Raw genomic sequence first — 20,785 nt, 5'->3', positions numbered from 1 at the left:
AAAACTTGTGAGGAAAATAACAAAACAGTGACTAGAGCATATTCCCTTTCACTGATGTTCATTCTCTTGTTAGAAATTCTAATTTAAATTCTTATTTCAGTATTTTCTCATGTAGTTGAAGTATTTTTCCTCTGTGATTCTCTATGTTCCAAAAATCATTCACTTTTTTCTTCTTTTAGGTACCCTAATCTTGAAGCATTTTCGCTGGATGTCAGGCTTGTTTTTGACAACTGTGAAACTTTCAATGAAGATGATTCTGACATAGGCAGGGCTGGCCACAACATGAGGAAGTATTTTGAAAAAAAATGGACAGAGATTTTCAAAGTGAGCTGAAGCTACTAGAACTCTTTTTTTTCTTCTTTTAAGTTTTTTTTTTCCTTCCATTAAATGAGGACTGTTAAGACCAGCAATGTGAACTATATTTACATGGAAGTGCAAGGCACATACGTAACTAATTTTTTCCTTCAAAATATCACAGAGTTGTGATACTAGTTTTAAAGGCTTCACTCCTACAGCAACCATGGCCCTTGGTTATTGGCTTGTGTGTTTTAACAAACTAATTTAGGTAGAACAGGGAAGCACACCCAAAGAATTTGAAAGGAAGGGGTGTTAATAGTGCAATAGCAATTTATCAAAACGCACTGAATATTCAACCACCAGAGCTCTACTTGGGGAAACGTCTCTCTTTTCCCTTTCAATAAATATCTATTTTTCATTTTTTTTACTTTGTAGTTTATTTTTTAGTGAATGTATTTAATTTTATGAATTATTTATGATTATACAGCATTCAGAATCTTCGTTTTCTGTGAAAAGGAAGAACTAGAAAATTGCTTTAAATGTTGAAAATACAACAAGGAATGTTTTAAAATATAAAACAAAGCCAAGTAAAACTGTTTACACTGATGTGCTGTGAAGGCACTAAAAATTAAACTTTACTGTAGAGTTACAAGTACATTTATATATATGTTGCTGCATCACTTGTGTAGTTAAATTGTATTTCAAGACAGTGAAGAAAAATTGAGACATGTATATACTGTTCATTATTGTTTATATTAAGTCTTGTTTTAAATATGTATGATGTGTACATATTGTTTGCAGACATTATTGTTTATGCCTTAGGAGGATGGTAGCATTTTATTTTAGTCTTAAGGTAATTATAGCTCTATGGCTTGTACAGTAATTATCCTCTACCAACACTGTGGAGTCTCCTTAATCTTGGTAGTGCCTGCCTTTAAAACAGGGTGTAGGGGATATTAGTTTTCCATTTTTTCTATTTTGTTATATAATTTCAAGCCCCCACGGCCTCAAATCCAAGTATAATCATTTGTATCCATGTGGAAGAAAATTGTGACAATTTCCTACGCACACAGTATTTTTTCATAGAAACATTTCCTCCATTTGCCTTGCCACAGAATAACAAAAGAAGACATTTGTAACCACTGTGTTTTATCTACTGTGTGTTGTGGTGGCCTGTTGGGGCAGATAGATGGGAATTTTTTTTGTACTAATGTAAGAGTACTTGAAGTTTTATTTAAAAGAAATGTTGTGGAAAGGTAGCATTCTTTTTCTTTTCCCTTTTTAGGAGTGTTATTTTTCACTAGTATGTGTGGCACGGATACAATAAAAGACTGTTTTGCAAACCAGATTTTCTGGACAATTTTAATACTTCAGGTCGTATGTATACAGGTTTTTTTGTTTGGGGTATTTTTTAGATAATATCTTGGGAGTCTTGCATTTAACATTGAATTCTTTTTATGATTAATCTAATTCTCTTGGGCTTTTAATGGTAGTTCATAAGGAAGCAATTACCAAGCAGTCAGAGAGCAGTTCCCTGCCTGTAAATGACGGAGGTGTGCAAGGTTGATCACTGTCCTTATGGACGTGGAAATGCACGTTTGGTCATGTTTCTGAAACCGCTGTCCATGTAAGGTGCTGTCCCTTTTTTGGCCTGTAAAAGGGCATTAATCATAATCCTTGCTCTGACTGAAGAAAATACAGAAATTACAAACAAATACTGTGGAACCACAATACCTGTAGTTCTCTCAAAATAATGTTGAAGTGTTGGTTTTTGCTTTTAAACTAGGTCTGCCATGTTTGAGTCTTAGTGCTTATTTTTTAATTAATGTTTCCATTGCTCTCCCCAGAATATCTTGTTCAGTAATACTTCCTTTATTCCAAAGTTCTGTTAGAATAATATTTATTACTTTGAACAAAAAAAAATCACATTTGAGTGTCAGACAGTCTTGCATGCTAACATGAACTCCCAAACTGACTGCTCCATGGCTTTCCTTTTCATGACCTTTCTGAAGACTTCAGTAAAGAGGTTTGCTGACATGTACCAGAGATGTGAAGATTAATCAGTGTTTTGAATTTATGATGGTAATCCTGTAAGAAGGTGTTATAAATATGCTTAGGTAATTGAGAAATCTAGTTCTTCAATGATTTTTTTTACAGATTCTGTGCTGGTTAATGCTTTGTCTGCAATACTAGAACTGTTAGTTTTCTAAAATATCAGGTTACCAGCTACACTACATACAATATCTTTAATACAAGTTGCATTTTTTTCAGTTTGTATCCCAATTCAGCTGGACAGCTGGGAAGGTGGCAACATCTACTGCTATAGTAATGACAGTGAGACAAGCATCAACTCTTAACTTGACGTGGCCAGTGTATCGCTTTCCTTGCGAACAGCCAGTGTCTTCATTACTCTTGCAGTAAAATCAAATTTACAGGAAGTATTATATTTGAATGGCAAGCTTGAGTCATGCATATGCCCTCATATATCCATAGAAAAGAGCAGGGATTTAACCACTAGAAAAATGTTTGTAATATTTCCTCTTTGCTAATTTTCTCTCCTGTTGATGTATGTTTTCTTAAGAGGAAAAATTTTCCAGTGTGCTCTCATCCTCTCTGAACAAAGTGTGCCAGTCTTTGTTTACAGAATTTATTCTGAAACTTTCAAACTTACTATTTTATAAATCTGTAACAGCACTCAATGAAGAATGTTATGGTGGAGTGTGAGTTCTATTTTGTCTCTTGTCATCTCTTTGGAAAAAAATGGGATGATAAAAAAGCAGCTAAAAATCAAAATATGTATCTTTAAAAGGAGGTCTAAAGCCTTCTTTTTAAGTGTCTGTCACCTAGGATTCAGAACAGTGAAAAGCCAGGCTTCAGCCGTGGATCACAGAGTGTGCAATCAAATAAAGTGCTACAAAACGGAGCGTGAGATGGTCCAGACTAAACACGGAAGGCCGATCATTTAGGGAATGCTTCCTGGGCACAGTGACTCCGAGAAAGTGACTTAGTCTTCCTCAAAATGTGTAGGTGCCGGCTAAACCATTTATTATGCATGAGTTGCTGAGCAGCACGTATGTGAAGGGGGGGAGAGGGCGATGGTGTAAGTTACCTGACGCTGCTGGGCCTGGGGGAGCACTCTTTCTCGGAACTCCCCTTCGTTCTGCTCGATCGCTCTGCTGTGGCGGGCGGAGGCCTGGCTGCGGCGGTCACCGTGTCGATCCCAGCAGCAGAGCGTGGCCCCGTTGCCCGCTCGGACACGGCTGGCGCCCGGCAGAGCTCTAATGTGAGGGCGCGGCAACGGCTGGGAGAGCGTCCGGCCCCGCCGACATCCCACAGGCGCTGGCACCGCCCGCGCCCACGCAGGGTTCGTTCCAAGGCAGCCGTAGCGCCGGCGGCTGCTGTGCGGCTCCGGGCCGGAGCTGAGGGCGCGGAGGGCTGAAGGTCGCACGATCCGCGCCCGCGCTGCCTCGGGGCCGGGACCAATAGCGCCGGTGAGAGCGGGAAACGCAGCGCGGCTCCCCCGCGGCCACCGCGCAGTGGTGCGGCCCGGAGCGGGCCGACTCGGCCTGGACCGCACCATGCCGGGAGGCCGGGGGGGCACCGCGCGTGCGCAGCTCCCTGGTCCGTGCCGGGGTGGCCGAGGCAGGAGGCGCCGCGGGCGGAGCGCGGAAGGTGCGGGCGGGATCCCCTCATGGCCGGCCGGGCGGCCGTGCCTGGTGGCCGCGGGGCCCCCGCGCAGCCGGGGCAGGGTCTTGTTTACCCGACACGTGCCACTGGAGCTCGGGGTGACTCCGCCGACCTTCCGAGCGCGTCCAGGCCGCGCTGCTGGCGCGATGGGTTGGATGGGACTAAGCTACGGGAAAGAGCAAGAGGGAGAGGGCTGCCAGCCGCGTCGAGAATTGCTGTAGCTCTTCCTGTGGGCCTGTGCTGCTGGTTTGTGGATTATGAGAAAAAATACGTAATTGCCAGAGGAGATGATGCTGTGGTGCTGAACGTTGCTCTGGTGACGAATGCTCCCGCTGCTCCTAGCTCCCTCAGTCGATTTATTGATACAGAAACCTCTTGTTCTTAGGTTTGCTTTTCTGAAGTGAGCTCCTGAAAGTCTCCTGATAGTGAGATCAAGGTGCCTTTTTCAGCTCATCTTTCTAGATGTTAAGCTTTCTCTTCGGTTTCTCATAGTTGAAGAAAGTATGTTTATTTTCTTTCTGCAGCTAAGATATGTTATTGATACTACTTCATTTGTATAATGATTTTAAAGAGAGTGGTAGTAAAACTGAGCATCCTGAAGCTAAAGTAGGTAGTATTCAGTGATCTTGTCTTTAACTAAATCGGTGTGCCATACACTGTCTGAAGAGAACAAGTAGTTTGCCCTTACATATGCACCTTTGTGTCTGTGTGTATATGTACCTACCTCTGCCTATGTGTGCCTACATTTATACATACTTACAGGTCCACATACATACAAACATATGTGTCTGTGTGTATGTTTCTAAGTAAAAAAAAAAAAAAAGTGAGTATATATGGTTTTGTTCACGGATGCCTCAGCACTTGAATTATTTGGAATAAAGCACTTATCTACAACAGAAGACTATTATATAAGTTAACTCAATATAAATAGTATTACTGATTTTTTTCATTATAAACAGCTTATAAGAGCTGTAGGCACTTCATTTTGAAGGCTGTATGCATTTATTCTCAAGAAAGTTGTCTGTCATCTGCAGCATGGGGAGTAACTGGTTGGAATGTACCTCTTTGGGGATTTCCCTGACCTCAGCAGTGTAAATCACTTGTCTGATACAATTTAAACTGGTTCTAGCAATTTTACGTCCTGGGAAAATGCGTGTGAAGTTCACATTGCCTTTTGTTGTTCTGTGTAGCAGCAAATGCAATTTCTGGAGAGGTTCCAGTGCTGATCACCCAATTAATATTCACATTTTGACTTAAATGTTTTAGTCGGTCTGGTCAAGCTTCGGATTGGCAACACAAGTATGTGTTACTGCGCTGATGTTTTGCCATCGCTACTGTTGCTATCTGTGAAAGTAAGCAGAAGAGAGCTCTTGGACAAATTCAAACAAAAAGGAAGAGGATGCAAGCAAGGACAGGTCAACTGGGAGGACTACAGAGAGATCTTTTGAGCAGTCAGGGATTAGGTTGGGAAGGCTAAAGTCCTGATGGAATTAAATCCAGCCAGGGATGTCAGGGGCAACGAGAAAAGCTTTAATATGTATGTTGGTGATAAAAGGAAGATTAGGAGAAATGTGGGCCCCCTCTGGAAGGAAACAGGAGACCTGGTTACCCAAGATGTGGAGAAGGCTAAGGTACTCAATGACTTTTTTGTCTCAGTCTTCACTGGAAAGTGCCACAAAAAGGCTGTAGAGGGTCTTTTTACAAGGGCATGCAGCGATAGAAAGGGGGATGGATTTAAACTGAGAGTAGGTTTAGATTAGTGATTAGGAAGAAATTCTGGGCTGTGAGGGTACTGAAGCCCTGCCACAGGTTGCCCAGAGAAGCTGTGGCTGCCCCATCCCTGGAAGCATTCAGGGCCAGGCTGGATGGGGTTTGGAACAACCTGGGATAGTGGAAGGTGTCCCTGCCTATGGCAGGGGTTGAAACTGCATGGGCTTTAAGGTCCCTTTCAACCCAAACTGATCTGTGATTTTATGATTCTCTGCTTAAACAATGCTAGGTGAAAAACCTGCCTTTGCAAATGAGTTTTTCTTTCTTTTTTTATTTCCTTCAGAATTTGTCTTGCTGAGGTAGTATGTTTCATTTATGAAACAGGAAAATTAAGTCTGTTAAACTCTTTTTCAGATTTTTATTTTTTCAAATGGCGACATTAATTCACACTTTAGCAGATCATAGTGATGATGTTAATTACTGTGCCTTCTCATCATCGTGCTTGGCTACTTGTTCCTTGGACAAAACAATTCGCGTTTATTCTTTGAGTAACTTCGCTGAGCTCCCGTACTCGCCGTTGCAAGGTCACACGTACGCCGTGCACTGCTGCTGCTTCTCGCCGTCGGGACTCGTGCTGGCCTCGTGCTCCACGGACGGCACCTCGGTGCTGTGGGACACCCGCGATGGCCGCAGGCTGGCCGTGCTGCAGCAGCCCGGGGCCAGCCCCGTCAGGGTCTGCCGCTTCTCTCCTGAGGCCGCCTATCTGTTGGCAGGGGCAGCGGATGGCAGCGTGGTTCTTTGGAACGTGCAGTCCATGAAACTGTACCGGTGAGTCCCAAATATTTTTTGACAAATACTTTGCTTTGAGGGAAATATAGTTCAAGCAGTATGCTCTACTGTATATAAGATATGCAGACTTACACCACCGATGGCTATCACAAAGAAACGGGGGTAGGATTTAGGTGACCAAAAGATTATCAGTAGGAGAGAGAGACGTGCTAAGTAGCTTTCTGGTTTTTTAAGTTAAACAACGCGAAGTCAAGAAGCTTTAATTTTTGCAAAGTTATCGTACATCTAAATCCTGATTTTTTTTTAAAGTTCCTTTCATTCATTTAACATGAGATCAGGATGCATTGCATCTGGTTTCTAAACAGTGGCTCAGCAAACTGTGGTACATAATACACAGTTAGTGGAGCCTGACTGTACAGTGTGCTTTGTATTGCATTACATATAGTAGTATAAATTGTTTAATTACTAGAAGTTTGGAGTCCAGGAAGGTCTTAGAAGCTTGCTGGTAATCCAGCAACCAGAGTTTGGAAACTATGGACCTGTCCTGAAACTGTACATTTTAAGACATAAAGTGACTGAAAGAAGTATTGGTGCTAAATAAGTTAAGTGTGAGAGTCAACATTTCGCATAGGTTTCCAAGAAACATTTGAAACAAAGCAGATGAGCATATTTATTGGTGTTGCACAGTTAAAGGCATGAACCTTACAGCTATCTTCAGAGTCCTTCTCTATGTCTCTATCTTTCAGTGAGTTCTTTAGGCCAGTTGTTTTAATCTGTACTTGGGCAAGACATTATTTAGGTTTTAGGGCTTATTATGCAACTAAATTACTCTCTGAAGTTAGAAAAGTAGTTAAGAATTTAAGCAAACTGATGTTTCACTTAGGATTGAGGGAGCAGCTGTTTCTGAAAGACAGAATTGTTTGATGCTGGTAGTCCCCTGTCAAGCATGTCCTTCGTTTTGTGGCCTCTTTGCCTTCCGCAGCAGTGATTTATGTGGGAACTGTACAGTTTTTCAAAATGATTGATTATAGTTACTTGAAATTGTGTAAATCTGGAAATTTGTCCATAAATTGTCCAAGATTTTTGCCACCATGTTTTTTTTGTAATACATAAAGAAACACTGAAATGCTTGTTTTGTTTTCAGACAGTAAAGAAGTACTGATAACCTATTTTTTCCTAGTTTTATCTTTAAGAAAAATTGGGAAATTCAGTCATTAGTATTCTAAAATCTGAGGGTTTATTTGTTTTGAGACATTACTAGTGAAGAGATTATATTTTTTTATTCAGAATGCTTGTTACTGAAGGAAAAAACCCAGAAATATAAAAACAACATTTCTTATAATTGTATGCTCTTAATACATGCAGTGATGCATGTTTTAGACATACATTCTAATTTTCTTGTAGTTGAGTGGTGGATGTCTAATGACTACTTAGAAACTATATTGTTATTACAAGCAGAAATTATTCTGCTTTGGTGTTTTCATTGTAGAGAAATAAGAAAAAACTTGAACATTCCGATCCTGTCCCCTTCAACTATTAAAAGTGCATTTCAGAGTGTTTACAACAGTGTTAACTGTTAACAGGCCAGCAGTAGTCAACTTAACTTTATATCTATTTCGGGATGTGTATGTATTTTCAACTGATGAATATTTTTATTGTGATTTGTAATTGCAGGTAGAAAAATGCACATGTCCTGTTTTAAATAGTTGAAATCAGTATAACATAGAAATCATCAAAGTACTTAAAAATTATGTCAGAGGAAGTTAGTTAACCATCTAATGTCAATCCTCTGTTTCTTTTGAAACAGTTGATTGTGTTGATGCTGAAAATGAGAAAACATTTTACTACACTGTTTTGTTACTTGACTAAATATATGGATGGTAATTATAATATAATTACATAAAATTTGCTCCTCATCTACTCAGCTGTTGTAATTGATAGTTCAAAATGGTGAAGGAAGGTGGCTATTTAAATAAGTTCTATGTTGGATGTGAACAACAGGAAAGCAAGTTGACTTATGTGTGTTTCTTACTGGTTTCTTTTTCCTGTTCAGTAGTAAGTTACAAAACTGATATTTGGCCTGTGAATTTTAAATGTATGCACAATGCTATTTATTTTACCGTTGATTTCAGAGCAGAATCTGCAACTTTTTGTGTGAAAGAAGGAAAGTTGTAAAGGCTACACTAAAGAAAAAGGATTGTACATATAAAAATGGGAAGCACTGTAGTGGATTTGATAGTATTCTTAATAAAAGAATTAAGGGAGACAATGCCTTTTAGAAGGTCATGGGTCTGATTAGTGTGACACTGAGGAAAATTAAATTGACTTGTCTTCTGTAACATTAAGTTTGACACCTGTGGCAGTAAATAAAATTTCTGTCAGTAAAAGAGCATTAGCAGCTGTTCTACAAAGTATGATGACAGAGTAAATAGGACTGACATTTCTTGTCATGTGACTGTTTCTCATGGCTGTGATTTTTCTCCCCACACTTAAAGACTCAGCTATGCCTGCTTGGCTGGATCTGGTGTCCATTAAAAGGAGTGAGACTCTTTCGATTGAATTTAGGTTATCAGATAATGTAAAGGATGTCAGGTTGACCCCACTTCCTTCCTAAGGGTTGACCACACTTCCATGTCTGCTAGAAATTTTCTTTGAAGATCAGTTTTACAAAGTGCTTTGGCTGACTTAATTAAAATACAGGATTTCTTTTCCACATTGTTTTCTCTTGTGTACAAGTGGTGCAAGATTAATCCTACATCATAAATCAGGAAGTATTCTACTCAGCTACAGCTTATTGTATGGGCTAGTAAGTGTTCTCTTTTGTCTCTAAAACCAGAAGAATTGTCAGTCTTTTTTCCCCTTGTTTGTGTACATGTAAAACTGTGTTATTTATAATTGTATATTTATCTTTGACTTTTAAAATGTATCTTGCCATAGAATTTTAACAGTGCATTGTGCCTTTTAAGTGTTAAATCCATGCAAATTGTTTTTAGTTTGATAATAATTTTATCACTCAGTTAAAATTATTGCCTTGGGCCTCCATCTCATGTTTTCCTCCTACTGTCAAAGAGCCGGAATGGTCCCCTGTAATGGTCCCTCCTGCAGAGCTTATTTTACTCTCTTTTTATAGTTGGTTTGAGTTTCTCTTTCCTCTGTTAGCTAGTTCCAAAGTGCAAACCTTAGAAGAGTTGCATCAGACTGTATTTGAGAGGTCACTTTGTAGAACTTTACTTACTCTCAATTCAAATCCTGTGTACTCTTACTTTTCAGATCTGGGAAAGTTAAAGGTGGTTCTTTGATGGCTTGTGCATTTTCTCCCAATGGAAACTTCTTTGTCACTGGATCATCAAGTGGTGATTTAACCATTTGGGATGATAAAATGAGATGCCTGTATAATGAAAAAGCACATGATCTTGGCGTTACCTGCTGTGATATTTCTTCACATCCAGTATCTGGTTAGTTATTCAACTCATCAGAGGAGGGACATCTAAAAAAAGAGATATTTATTTCTCCCTAGCTCCTGTTTTCATTTTTTTTTTTGCCATTGGTGCTTAAGATACAAATGACCTTGTGAAGAGCTGATGGTTTGAAATATTCTGAATATTCTTAAGTAAAGGTTGTGGTCAGGTTGGTGGCAAGGAATGTACTAGGTCAACAAATAAGGTGATAACTTTGAGTAGCTAATTACTCCCATGGGTTTTAGAAGATGCAGTGTTTGATTACCATTCCCACTTGACTCTTTCATACTTTGGTTGCCAAGGAGCAGGACTGGATTAAAACAATGCAGAGATCTCTAAACCTAATAAGCTAAATGCTTGAACTGTGGCATATGAACAGATAGGCTATTTTCCTGCGCCTGACTTTGTCATTTAGAGGAATTTGGGGGAGTAATAAGCCCAGAATCTCCCACATTCCACTAAGATGTTCAAAACTCTTGGAGCTGTTTTAGCATTTGATCACAGTCATTTACTTCTAATGGCGGTTAGGAAATTGGAAAGAAGCCTCTTTGTCAGCTTTAAGATGTAATGCAGCAACTTGACTTAACAAGCTTGTGTATATACTTGTGTGTATACTTTTGTGCTTTCCAGATCTACTATTGAGACAAGGTGATCTTCATAGACATATTTAGGCTTTTGTATTCAGAATACACAAGCTGCCCTTTCAAAGGCCCCAGAAGTTATAACTGGGCAGCCACTTGCATCTTCAAGTGCTGAACTCAGCAGTAAGTACTGCTGTCTGTGTACCACCCTGTCTAAGGAGGTGGTGCAGAGCAGGAAGAAAACAGGAGAGAAGCAGTGGGGAAGAAAGCAGGAGGAACCTGAGGAAGAAGGATGTGAACATACACTTCAGAACAGAGAATTTATGAGTGACAATACCAAATCAAACAAATATGTGCCCTCTGAAAGGTGTAGGATCTTACTTGGTGAAAATACTACACAAAAAACTCCATGTGAACTAAGAGTTGCATCTGAGGGCAAAAAATATGTTGCAGCTGAAACAGATTGGAGTGTAATTTCCACCACTCCATTTCATATTGAGATTATTCTCTTGGTTTAAAAATTACAGCCTTCTCCCAAGATAAAAAGCAACAAAGCAGGTATTTACTGCACTGTGGATTTGTTCTGGCTGATTAATGATAATTCTTGATTTTTTAATCTATATATTATTGAAAGTCAACGTATTTCCTTTTGTGTGTTGCTGTTTAATCATCAATGGTTGAACCTTCTGGGATTTTTGGCAGATTTAACACATTATGAAATGCATACAGGTAGTGCTTATCCAGTGCAATTAGAGATAGTTCTAAACTGAGACTCTCTTTACCTGCTTAATTCAGAGCAAGTTTTGATCCAGAGTGTCTGATAGGTTCTTTGTGCTTTAGGCTGTAATAGGTGGTTCTTCTGCCTTTGAAATGGATTCAGTCACAGTTGCCTAGGAGCTCATGGGATCTAGAGCAGTTGTGGTGGAGTTGTGGTGGAGTTTGGTACCATCTTAAGGAATATAGGTGAGGTAAGGAATAGAGGCAGGCTCCTGAACTTTAGGAAGGCAGACTTCCAGCTCTTCAGGGAGGTTGTCAGTGGAATCCCCTGGGAGACTGCCCTCAGGGACAAGGGAATGGAACAGAGTTGGCAGATCTTTAGGAAAGTCTTCTACTGAGTGCAAGAGTCAGTGGTCCCCAGGAGTCAGAAATTGGACAAGGAGGACAAGAGACTTGAATTGCTGAGTCAAGAATGCTGGTCAAATAAAAAGGCAAGAAGCAAATGCACAGGCAGTGGGAACAAAGACATGTAACCTGGGAAAAGTATAGAGATGAATTACAGTTGTGTAGGGAGGGGATGAGGAAGGCCGAGGTGAAGCTGGATCTGAACCTGGTAAGTGGTGCCATGTTCACAGCCTCTCTTGGCAGGGCTGCTCTCCACCTGTTCACCCCCCAGCCTGGATTGTTACTGGGGGTTGCCCCAATCCGATTGCCACACCAGCACCTGAGGTTCCCATGGGCCAGTGCTCGAGCTTGTCTGGGTCCCTCTGGGGTCCTCCCAGATCCTTGTCCTTCTTGTGTCCCCTGCACCACTCAGCTTGATGTCGTCTGCAAATTTTCTGAGGGTGTGCTTGCTTCCTTCTTGCTGCCTATTAAATATCTAAATTAAGATATTAAATAGCATTGATCCCAATACAGAACCCTGAGGGACACCACTGGTCCATTGGGACTCTGAGCCATGGAGCACTACCCTCAGGTTGCAACCATCCAACCACTTTCTTATGCATCTAACAGTCCACTCGTGGAACATGATAGTTCAGAAATGTTCATAGCCACTGAATCAAGAAGGGAAGGCTATGAAACTGTTATTGTTGTATTTCACACTTAATGCAGTATTTACCGAGTGTTTGGCTGGACTGCAGTCATGAAATGTCAGCTTATAAAAGTGAAAAGTTGAATGTGTAAAAGTATGAAAATTCCCTGTCAGATACTCTCAAATTTTGTACATGTGTATGTGGTTAATTTTGAGAATTGTGGAACTGTAGGAAAAATGCATATAACCATGTAATTTAGATTTAAAGAATCTAGCAGTATAATCAGAGAATTTAAACATTTCCCACCAATAAAACTTAAAACATGAGCACAGCTCTAGTCTTAATCTATTTATTCAGAAAAGAGTATAAAGATGCCTATTCCTTATGTCCAAACTGTTTCAGAACTTCTGCAATTATTTTTATGCCGATGTAGTTTACTGATCTGCTGTTATTTTCAGTGTGTCTGACTACCACTTCTATATTTTATTTTTATCAGATAGTGAAAATGGATTGAAATACTTCCAGATGGCTTCCTGTGGACAAGATAATCATATCAAACTCTGGCTTATTTTGTTTGCAGATTTCTTAGGTTTGTATAGAAATGTTTTTTGAATATACCAATGTCTTAGGTCTTTAGTGACAATTTAAATCGAAAATCAAATTTATACTACTGGATTCACAGCCAAACTAACCACAAGTTGAAAGTTTTCTTTTAATTGTTAGCTGGAGAACAGCCATGGCATCCAGTACTTTGTGATGTGGGGCCATGTAGATTGTATTTAGCAATCTATTTATCAACAAGTATTGAAAGTAAAGATTTAAAAAAAATTCTACCGTGGCCTTTCAACAGGTTGATAGGTTGAAACCTCTTAATCTGCCTGGCCAGGGAGAGGTTTGTTTTCATGTTTCAGTATATCCTTGAATAAGAGCTGGAGAAAAGAATGTTGGCTCCTGCAAAAACTACAATGTAGAGACTAAGTAAATTGCCAAAAATGTCTTCAGTGGGTACTTTTTTGTAATCTCCTTTATATAAAAGTATGTAAGGATTAATATTGTGTGTCCATATACACATTTAATTATCTAAAACCTTGTGAGACATGCTAAGACTACAAAGTGATAAAGTTGGAGATATACAAAGGGGAAGTTTTCTCTGTGATCTTTTTATCCCCTCTTTTGTAAACAGTGTGTTACAGTCACATCTTTGGTGGACCTCTGGGCTTCTTAAAGCAGCTTATGTTATACCTTGTCAAATATAGCCATATGTAATAATTTACCTTTTGTATTTTCAGGTGTTCAGTTAAAATATAAGTGCACACTGAATGGGCACTCTGCCCCAGTTCTGGCTTGTGCATTTTCATGTGATGGACAGATGATAGTCTCGGGGTAAGCAGCACTTTGTTGAAATGTCTGGCTGTCCAGGTTCATGCTTCAATATTGTAAAATAGAAAGTTCAAAAGAGTTAAAGATTTCTAAATATTTATTATCAATAATTAAAAAATAGTTCTGTGACCTCTAGAGCTGTTGAAGTGTCTTTACAATCAGTCTGTGTCTTGTAGGTGATTGAGTTTGAAATCTTGGGTTGTGGAAAAGGTTAATGAAACACTTTCCTTTTCCTTCTCTGCATCATTTTAATGTCAATGTATTTTTTTAAGGTCTGTGGACAAGTGCGTCATAATCTATGAAACTGTAAGTATAGCATAATACAGGATCATGTGTTGGGGTGTTGCCTTTAAATATAAAAAGGCTTCTGCAGTGTTGTATCAATGAAAAAATACTAAAGAATACAAATGATACTAAGCCAAAATATTTACTGTGCATTTGGGGGCAGGAGGGGGAGGAGTCTAAGGAAAAATATCTCCTGAGAGTTGATCAGTCTTTCTCACTTTTTATTTACATTGTGAGCATTTGTCAATTGATTTCTCTGCAGTAGGGTGTTACTCAATTAATTCCATACTTACGAGTGTTACAAGATTCATATTGAAGTGGAAGGATATTTTTCTTATCCTAACTTTAGCTTAGCTTTCAAAGCAAGGAAGACTGTACCTTTTGACATAAAATCAGGAATGGTGAACATAGAAATTTTGTAGTTAGTTATATGTAAAGTGCACATAAAATAGAAGCATAATAAAGAATTCAAGAGAATTTTTATATTAAGTACAATGTCTTTAAAACCTATTGTTTAAGCATTTTCTGTAATAACATTATCTCCTTTATGATTCACTTGTAAGTGGTATATATACCTTTAGTACTTTATAGTACTAAAAAATAATAGTTTTGCTGGAAATGAAGGATGAACAAATTTTAAACTTCTTCAGTTTGCTCAGCATATACTTGTTGTATTGATACAATTTTAAAATTAGCATTAAAATTTTTCCTCAAAATCACTAATACGATACCTGCACAGTTTTTGGCCCAGCTATTTTAGTAGTTTGACGTTTAGACAGGTATGTAAGATGTCCTCTAGAGTTCAGGAGCCTCAGAAAATTGGAAGATGAAGGAAACCACAGCCTAAATATTTCTTAATACTGTTCATCAGCTTTTATGGCCTTAGGTTTTTATCAAATGAGACAATAACTTTTCTAGTTCTGAAATTCTCCTTTGGAGATACTCAAAACCTGCCTGGACACCTGCTCTAGGTGATGCTGCTTTAGCAGCAGGGTTGGACTATATGATCTCCAGAGGTCCCCAACTGTCCTGTGATTCTGTGGGGAAAAGTAGGGACAATAAACTTTTCTGGGAGGGAGAGAGATTTCAACCTATATTAGGGAACTTTGATCATGTTGGACAACTCGAAATATTGGAGTGCTGACTGATCAATTAGTGATTCAGAATAGTTTTGCTTATGATCTTTCCAACCTGTCTGTACCTGTCAAAGAAATGCTATTTTTCATAGGAGGGAGAATCTTTCCGTAATAAATTAAAACTGCCAAAATTCAGGAATTTAATTTTTTAGTTAGTATTTAGTGGCCAAATAGAGAATAGGCCAAATAGGTGTGGTTAATTATCGGTCCAATTGAAGGCTTGTGGGTTGACCCCCCACAATTACCCTTTTGGTCATTTCTAATACAAGATTTGTAGAAGAAATGTCTTTATCTACACAACCAACCAGCCAATATGGATTTACTTCAGTCAGTGTTTCTGGCACTCTTCTCCCTGAATGTTCCATGCTGGCTGATTGTGCAGGGGAACAGTGCTTCAGGGAATCGAACAGGGGCTTAAAGCAGGAAATTCAAGTTGCGTTTCCTACTCTGCTGCTGATCAGCTTTGTCAAGGTTGTGTAACTTCTCTGAAGGTACCTTCTGTCACCTTTCAAGAAGCAATATTCCCTGTTTTGAAAGGAAGCAAATAAGTGAAGAAACACTTTTTTTATTCTTTAAGATTTAAGATCACAAAAACTCTTTTACAGAGTACTGGCAATACCCTTCATACTTTGTCTCAGCATACAAGGTAAGAAATCAGCATGATTATTCTGTTTAATAAATAAAATAAATACTTTTCTAATGAATTTTCAGACTTTTTTTTTTTATTTGTAGATATGTTACAACTTGTGCTTTTGCACCACATAGTCCCTTACTTGCCACAGGCTCAATGGATAAAACTGTGCACATATGGCAGCTTGACCTTAAGCAACCCTGTGCAGGTCAGTGTGTGAAGTATTTGAAATCTGTTCTTTTAAATTCAAAACACCTTCTGAAGATGCAAAAATCCCTCATTCTTACCTGCACTTAATATGTAACATCAGGATTGTGTGCATGCTTTTTAGCTTCTAATTAACCTGATTAGTGCCCAGAAGAGGTATTCTCTTTTTGTTATTTTGTAAGGAAAAATATACTAGACATACCTTAATTTTATTAATTTGCTATATCTGTTTTTCTGATATTTGCAATTGCTTATTCTTTGGACAGCATTTAAGAGATGAATGTTATTGCCAGAGTGTTGAAAGACTTCTTAGACACCCATAATTTGTGATGAGTTGAAAATATGCTAATTGCAAGTGTAATTGTCAGTTACCAGTCGTTATAGGTGAAAAACTAATTGTACAAATTACATTACTGCCATTAATATAGGATAACAAATGGGACAAATTACACCAGCACCTAAAATTTATGGAACAAAGGTACAGATTTTCTTTGTTCAAAGCACAACAGTAAGTTTGGATTTTGGTGTGCCTTCCAAGGACATGCAAGATGATTCCAGTGTGTAGCACTTTTCTAGTTATTTGTTCAATTCAAATTTGACAGAGGTCTAGGCATCTAAGATATTAATTCCTCTAAACTTTGAAAATTCATAGGTAAAAGGTAAACCCAAATTACTGCCTTCCCTCACAAAGCAATGTCTAAGAAGCATTTATTTTCTAAGATGAAGAATGTGTAGTACTGAGAACACTTAAAAATGGGATCTATTAATGACATTGTTTCTTTGAACTGAGAATTTCATTCTTTTTTTGCTTTTGGGGGGTTGTGGTGGGGTTTTTTTGTGGGGGACGGGGGATGGTGTTGTTTGTTTTTAATTTGGTTTTTTGTTTGTTTTGTTTTTTAACTCTTTTTAATTTTCAAAGGATATACTGTAGAAAATGAATCAAAGGTGGCTGTTGAGGACTGGTCAGAGGATGATGTTTCAGCCTGGCTCTGTGCACAGGATTTAGCAGACTTTGTTGGACTTTTCAAAATGAATAATATTGATGGCAAGGAACTACTCAATCTTACTAAGGAAAGTCTTGCTAATGAATTAAAAATTGGTAAGAGTATTGAAATCATAATAGTTTTTAATCTCTAGAGTACTTTGAAATGTTAGAATGAAAGCAAGTTAGGAGTTCTATACATGGATTTTTCCCCCTGAAATGCCTTTTTTTATTTCATTTCCAGGGCTGTTAAAAACCCCCTTATGTTACACTGTCCACAGTATTCCTTTTTTGTGTGTGTGTGTTTGCTCATACCTGGAGACATACAATGCACTTCTACTAATGATGCTGTTAAATGGTCTTACCTGATTTTGTTTCTATTTTCCTTGTTCAATCTTGTATTATTAAGCTGCGGAAAAGGAATTTCAGATTTTCTCTATAATTTGTGTTTCTCACTTTGGTAAATAGGGTGGTCTATCGTTTTTCCTATCAGTCTGCAGAACTGCCATGTTTGGAATTGCGGGTGTTCACCAATCTTTAACTGAATCAAACAGTGAAATTCCTAAGCATGCATTTGATTATGACTTTTGGTAAGGACCAAGCAAAGCTTGCCTGGCTCAGACAATTTCTAATGCATCAGGTTCATACACTGTCCTATTGCTCTATTGCAAAACTGATTACATTTTAGAAGGAATCAAAAGATAGTAAACTGCAGTGGAACTTTCAAAATACAAGTTCTCTATTAATTTTGATGGTCAGATTTAGGTGTAAATTAGGTGCTAATCTGTTTGTTAAAGTGAGGTCAAGTATAACAAAAGGCTGAATGAGGTAAGAAACCTTTTAAAAAGTACAGTTGGATATTGTTCGTTGTAGGAAGACTGCTCCCTTTTTGTGTGTGTGTGGAATTGGTCTATATTGGATCATATTATCTCTGTGTAACAGCTGGCTTTGTTGAAGTATAGAAATAACAGAAATGCTGGGAATCTGTCAGGAATTGTCATTCATGAAAGACACTTGGCTTCCTCAGTTTATGCAAACATTTTCCTTAGCATTGAAGTAGCCTAAAACTTTGTTGCAGCAATTGCCAGCTGAGGCTAATCAGATAATGCTGACTAGAATGTTCTGTGAGAATTGAATGTAGTGTAACCTGCTACAAAGAGAGTTCTCTGTGGGGAAAGAAATCAACAGAGATGTAGAAATTATGGCCTCATATATCTGACTTGAAAAATTGCTCTCTATCTGCCATAGCTCAAGTATTTACAAAATAGGAAAATACTATTTGCCTAAAATTATCATTTTCTGTGTTACTCAAATTCCTGTTTAACTAAATTTTAGGTGTCTGCCACCATACAAATGCTTGAATGAGCATGTCCTTTCTCTCCTTGATAACCTGTTTTCTTTGCTCTGAGACTGTAATGTAAGATCTTGCTAAAGATCTCTAGAAGTTCTTCAGTCTTAGCAGTTTGGAGGACATCAGTGTTCTTTTAAAAACCACAGGCTCAGGCACCTTTCAGCTGTGCCTTTGTAAGCCCTAGACAGCAGTGCTGTAGAGCAGGTGTAGTGTAACAGAGGTGGGTATGACCAGGTGTGTTGAATGCCCGTGAAGGTAAGGGAAATCCAGTCTGTTGGAGGTGCTGGCAGCACCTGTGCACAGCTGTACCTTCCCACTGGCACTGCTTTGTGTCCCATGGCAGGGTGTGGCTGCAGGGCAGTGCTGCACTCACACTGTGTAAGTCCACTGCTCTGCCATGGCTCTGCTGCACTTGCACTGGTTTTACTGATTGTTTTCATTACTGCCCCAAGTTCCTGTTGCACAGCAGGAGAGAGAACCTGTGGCAAAGCTGACTGGAGTGGGAGCAAGGCCTGGCTGCAGGCTTTTGTTCTAGGAGGTGGTGAGATGGAGCTATGTCTCCTGCAACACAGCTGCTGACTATTCCAAGACCTGACCTCTTTGCCTTACCTGTCTGTGCTGTCCACGTCATGTACAAATAATTTTTCAGAGTCTCTAGGCCTGCGCAGTAAAGTTCTCCAGAAAATTGAAGAACTGAGGATGACAATGATCTCAGTTTCTGTTCCTGATGAGTTCCTATGTCCTATAACAAGAGAGCTTATGAATGATCCTGTCATTGCCACAGGTATGTCTTTACATGACGTGGATTAAAACTAATTACTTGGGTAATTAGGTAGGGTAAAGATAGGCCCATTTTTGTGATCCCACACCTATTTTAACATCAGACCTAGAAAGATAAACTATTCTAAATAGCTGTTGCAACAAACCAGAATTGTGATAAACATTTAATTTGCTGAATTACAGCTCTGATATGGAGAAAAATACTGTATCAAGCAACTTCTTCCTTTTCTTAATGTGCCTCCCTTTATGTGCCTCTGTAAATATAATAACAAGCCTAATTACAGTGTTGGCTCAGTAAATGCAAAATGGAATTGTGCATTCAGTGGGGCGAAAAGCAAACAAATCAAACCAGCTCCCCCCCCCAAAAAATCTCAAAAAACTCCAGCCTCATTACTATGCTTAGCACACCATCTATAGGGCACTTAAAAATTTGTACAGAATGAGACTCCTTTAAATGCAGCAGCCATTGGAACCATGATATGCCAGCAGCATAAGATGATACGTAGTTAAAACATTTTATGAAGAACTATTGTTTTGTAGTTTTATTCTTGGGGGGGAGAGGGAAGGAGGAGCATACAAACATCAGAAGATCAGTATAATTTGTTGCTCTGTAAACAGTAACTAACTGCATCCAGTTCTGAGGTATTAGGGCAGACTTCTGAGAATTAAAATGGCCAAAATAGGAAGACATTTGCTAACTGCTGGAGTGGTAGTTGCTTTATTCTCCTTACTCAATAAGGAGTAAGGAGACAAGAGGAGGGGCATAGGGCCCGGGTTTGTATTCCACCACAGATATTCCTGGTGACTGACACTTAGCTGGGGCTTAATTTCTGTTAAGGATCAGCTGGTTCAGCTACCAGCTAAGAGCTCTAGTTCTGAACTCTAAGAGCTGAAGTTCTGAACCTCGGCAGGTGGTGAGAGCTCCATACAGGCGCAGCTCAGGGCTGCGTAAGCCAGGTGGACTGTTTAGCAAAGCAGCAGGCTTTAGCTGTGTAAGGCAATTGATGGTATTGAGCTTTTACTTCACATTATGGATCATTCAAACTGAAAAAAAAGTCTTATTTAACTTTTGCGTAATATATTTTGGTGCTTTGCAGGCAGAGAGATACAAGAAAGTAGCCAGAACTGTTTACATCCACAGTAAAGATTTCACATACAGTGTACTTATTCTAGATCTCAGTTTTCCTGTTTAGATGTATTTCCTTACTTCCCTTTTACATTTAAACAGCTAACATCTGCACAGTGCCACAGTGCCCAAGCCTCTGTAATATGAGCTTTTGTTGATGGTTTCTTTGCAGATGGCTATTCCTATGAAAGGGAAGCAATGGAAAACTGGATCAGCAATAGACGATCTAGTCCCATGACGAATCTTCCTCTCCACTCTCTTATGCTCACACCAAACAGAACACTAAAAATGGCCATTAGTCGCTGGCTAGAGACTCAGCAGAAATAGTTAAACCACTTAATTGTGAAGTTGTTTGTTAAAATTATTTGAAATTTTATGCAGCTGGAGGAATTAATTGTATCAGAAACAAATGGAAAGAAAAACTTGTGTTTCTCTTCTATCTGTGGCTGGTTAAACCTTCACTGGTGGAAATTCCCAGAAGAACTTTAAGTTCCTGGTAGTTCTACTTTGTGGTATTTCTGTTTAAGAATCAAGTACTCAAACTCAGTTTTTCAAATAAAATTTTCTTATAATTTTTACTATGTTTATGAGTTTTGAGTCTTCATCTTGCCAAATAAGTCCTTCAGAAAGTAAG

General features: G+C 38.9%; 2 protein-coding genes across 12 annotated transcripts in view; both read left to right on the top strand.

Moving 5' to 3' along the window:
• The window catches only part of BAZ2B (bromodomain adjacent to zinc finger domain 2B), a 110,828-nt gene extending 110,108 nt beyond the window's left edge, over positions 1-720 (top strand). For all 3 annotated transcript variants that reach the window (XM_053982874.1, XM_053982876.1, XM_053982875.1), the window contains exon 36: positions 180-720. In XM_053982874.1, coding sequence (XP_053838849.1) covers positions 180-333 — 154 coding nt within the window. In that variant the 3' untranslated portion in view covers positions 334-720. The remainder of the gene's footprint in view (positions 1-179) is intronic.
• A 1,658-nt stretch (positions 721-2,378) lies between these two features.
• On the top strand, positions 2,379-20,729 carry WDSUB1 (WD repeat, sterile alpha motif and U-box domain containing 1). Of its 9 annotated transcripts, XM_053982887.1 has the most exons (12): positions 3,942-3,969; positions 4,370-4,485; positions 6,109-6,522; positions 9,754-9,938; positions 12,770-12,862; positions 13,563-13,656; positions 13,926-13,959; positions 15,680-15,720; positions 15,807-15,913; positions 16,832-17,011; positions 18,895-19,029; positions 20,324-20,729. In XM_053982887.1, exons 3-12 carry the CDS (start codon positions 6,125-6,127, stop codon positions 20,476-20,478), a joined length of 1,422 nt encoding a protein of 473 aa, XP_053838862.1. In that variant the 5' UTR covers positions 3,942-3,969; positions 4,370-4,485; positions 6,109-6,124; the 3' UTR covers positions 20,479-20,729. The 9 variants fall into 9 exon arrangements, with proteins under 9 accessions (XP_053838863.1, XP_053838866.1, XP_053838864.1 ...); XM_053982888.1 differs by lacking the exons at positions 3,942-3,969; positions 4,370-4,485 and adding an exon at positions 2,379-3,320 and having other exon boundaries at positions 6,468-6,522; XM_053982889.1 differs by lacking the exons at positions 3,942-3,969; positions 4,370-4,485 and adding an exon at positions 3,718-3,788 and having other exon boundaries at positions 6,468-6,522.
• Positions 20,730-20,785: the final 56 nt, after the last annotated feature.

The sequence above is a fragment of the Vidua macroura genome, chromosome 7 (genome assembly GCF_024509145.1).
Source record: "Vidua macroura isolate BioBank_ID:100142 chromosome 7, ASM2450914v1, whole genome shotgun sequence".
NCBI lineage: Eukaryota > Metazoa > Chordata > Aves > Passeriformes > Viduidae > Vidua > Vidua macroura.
This window is presented reverse-complemented; position numbering and strand designations above follow the sequence as displayed.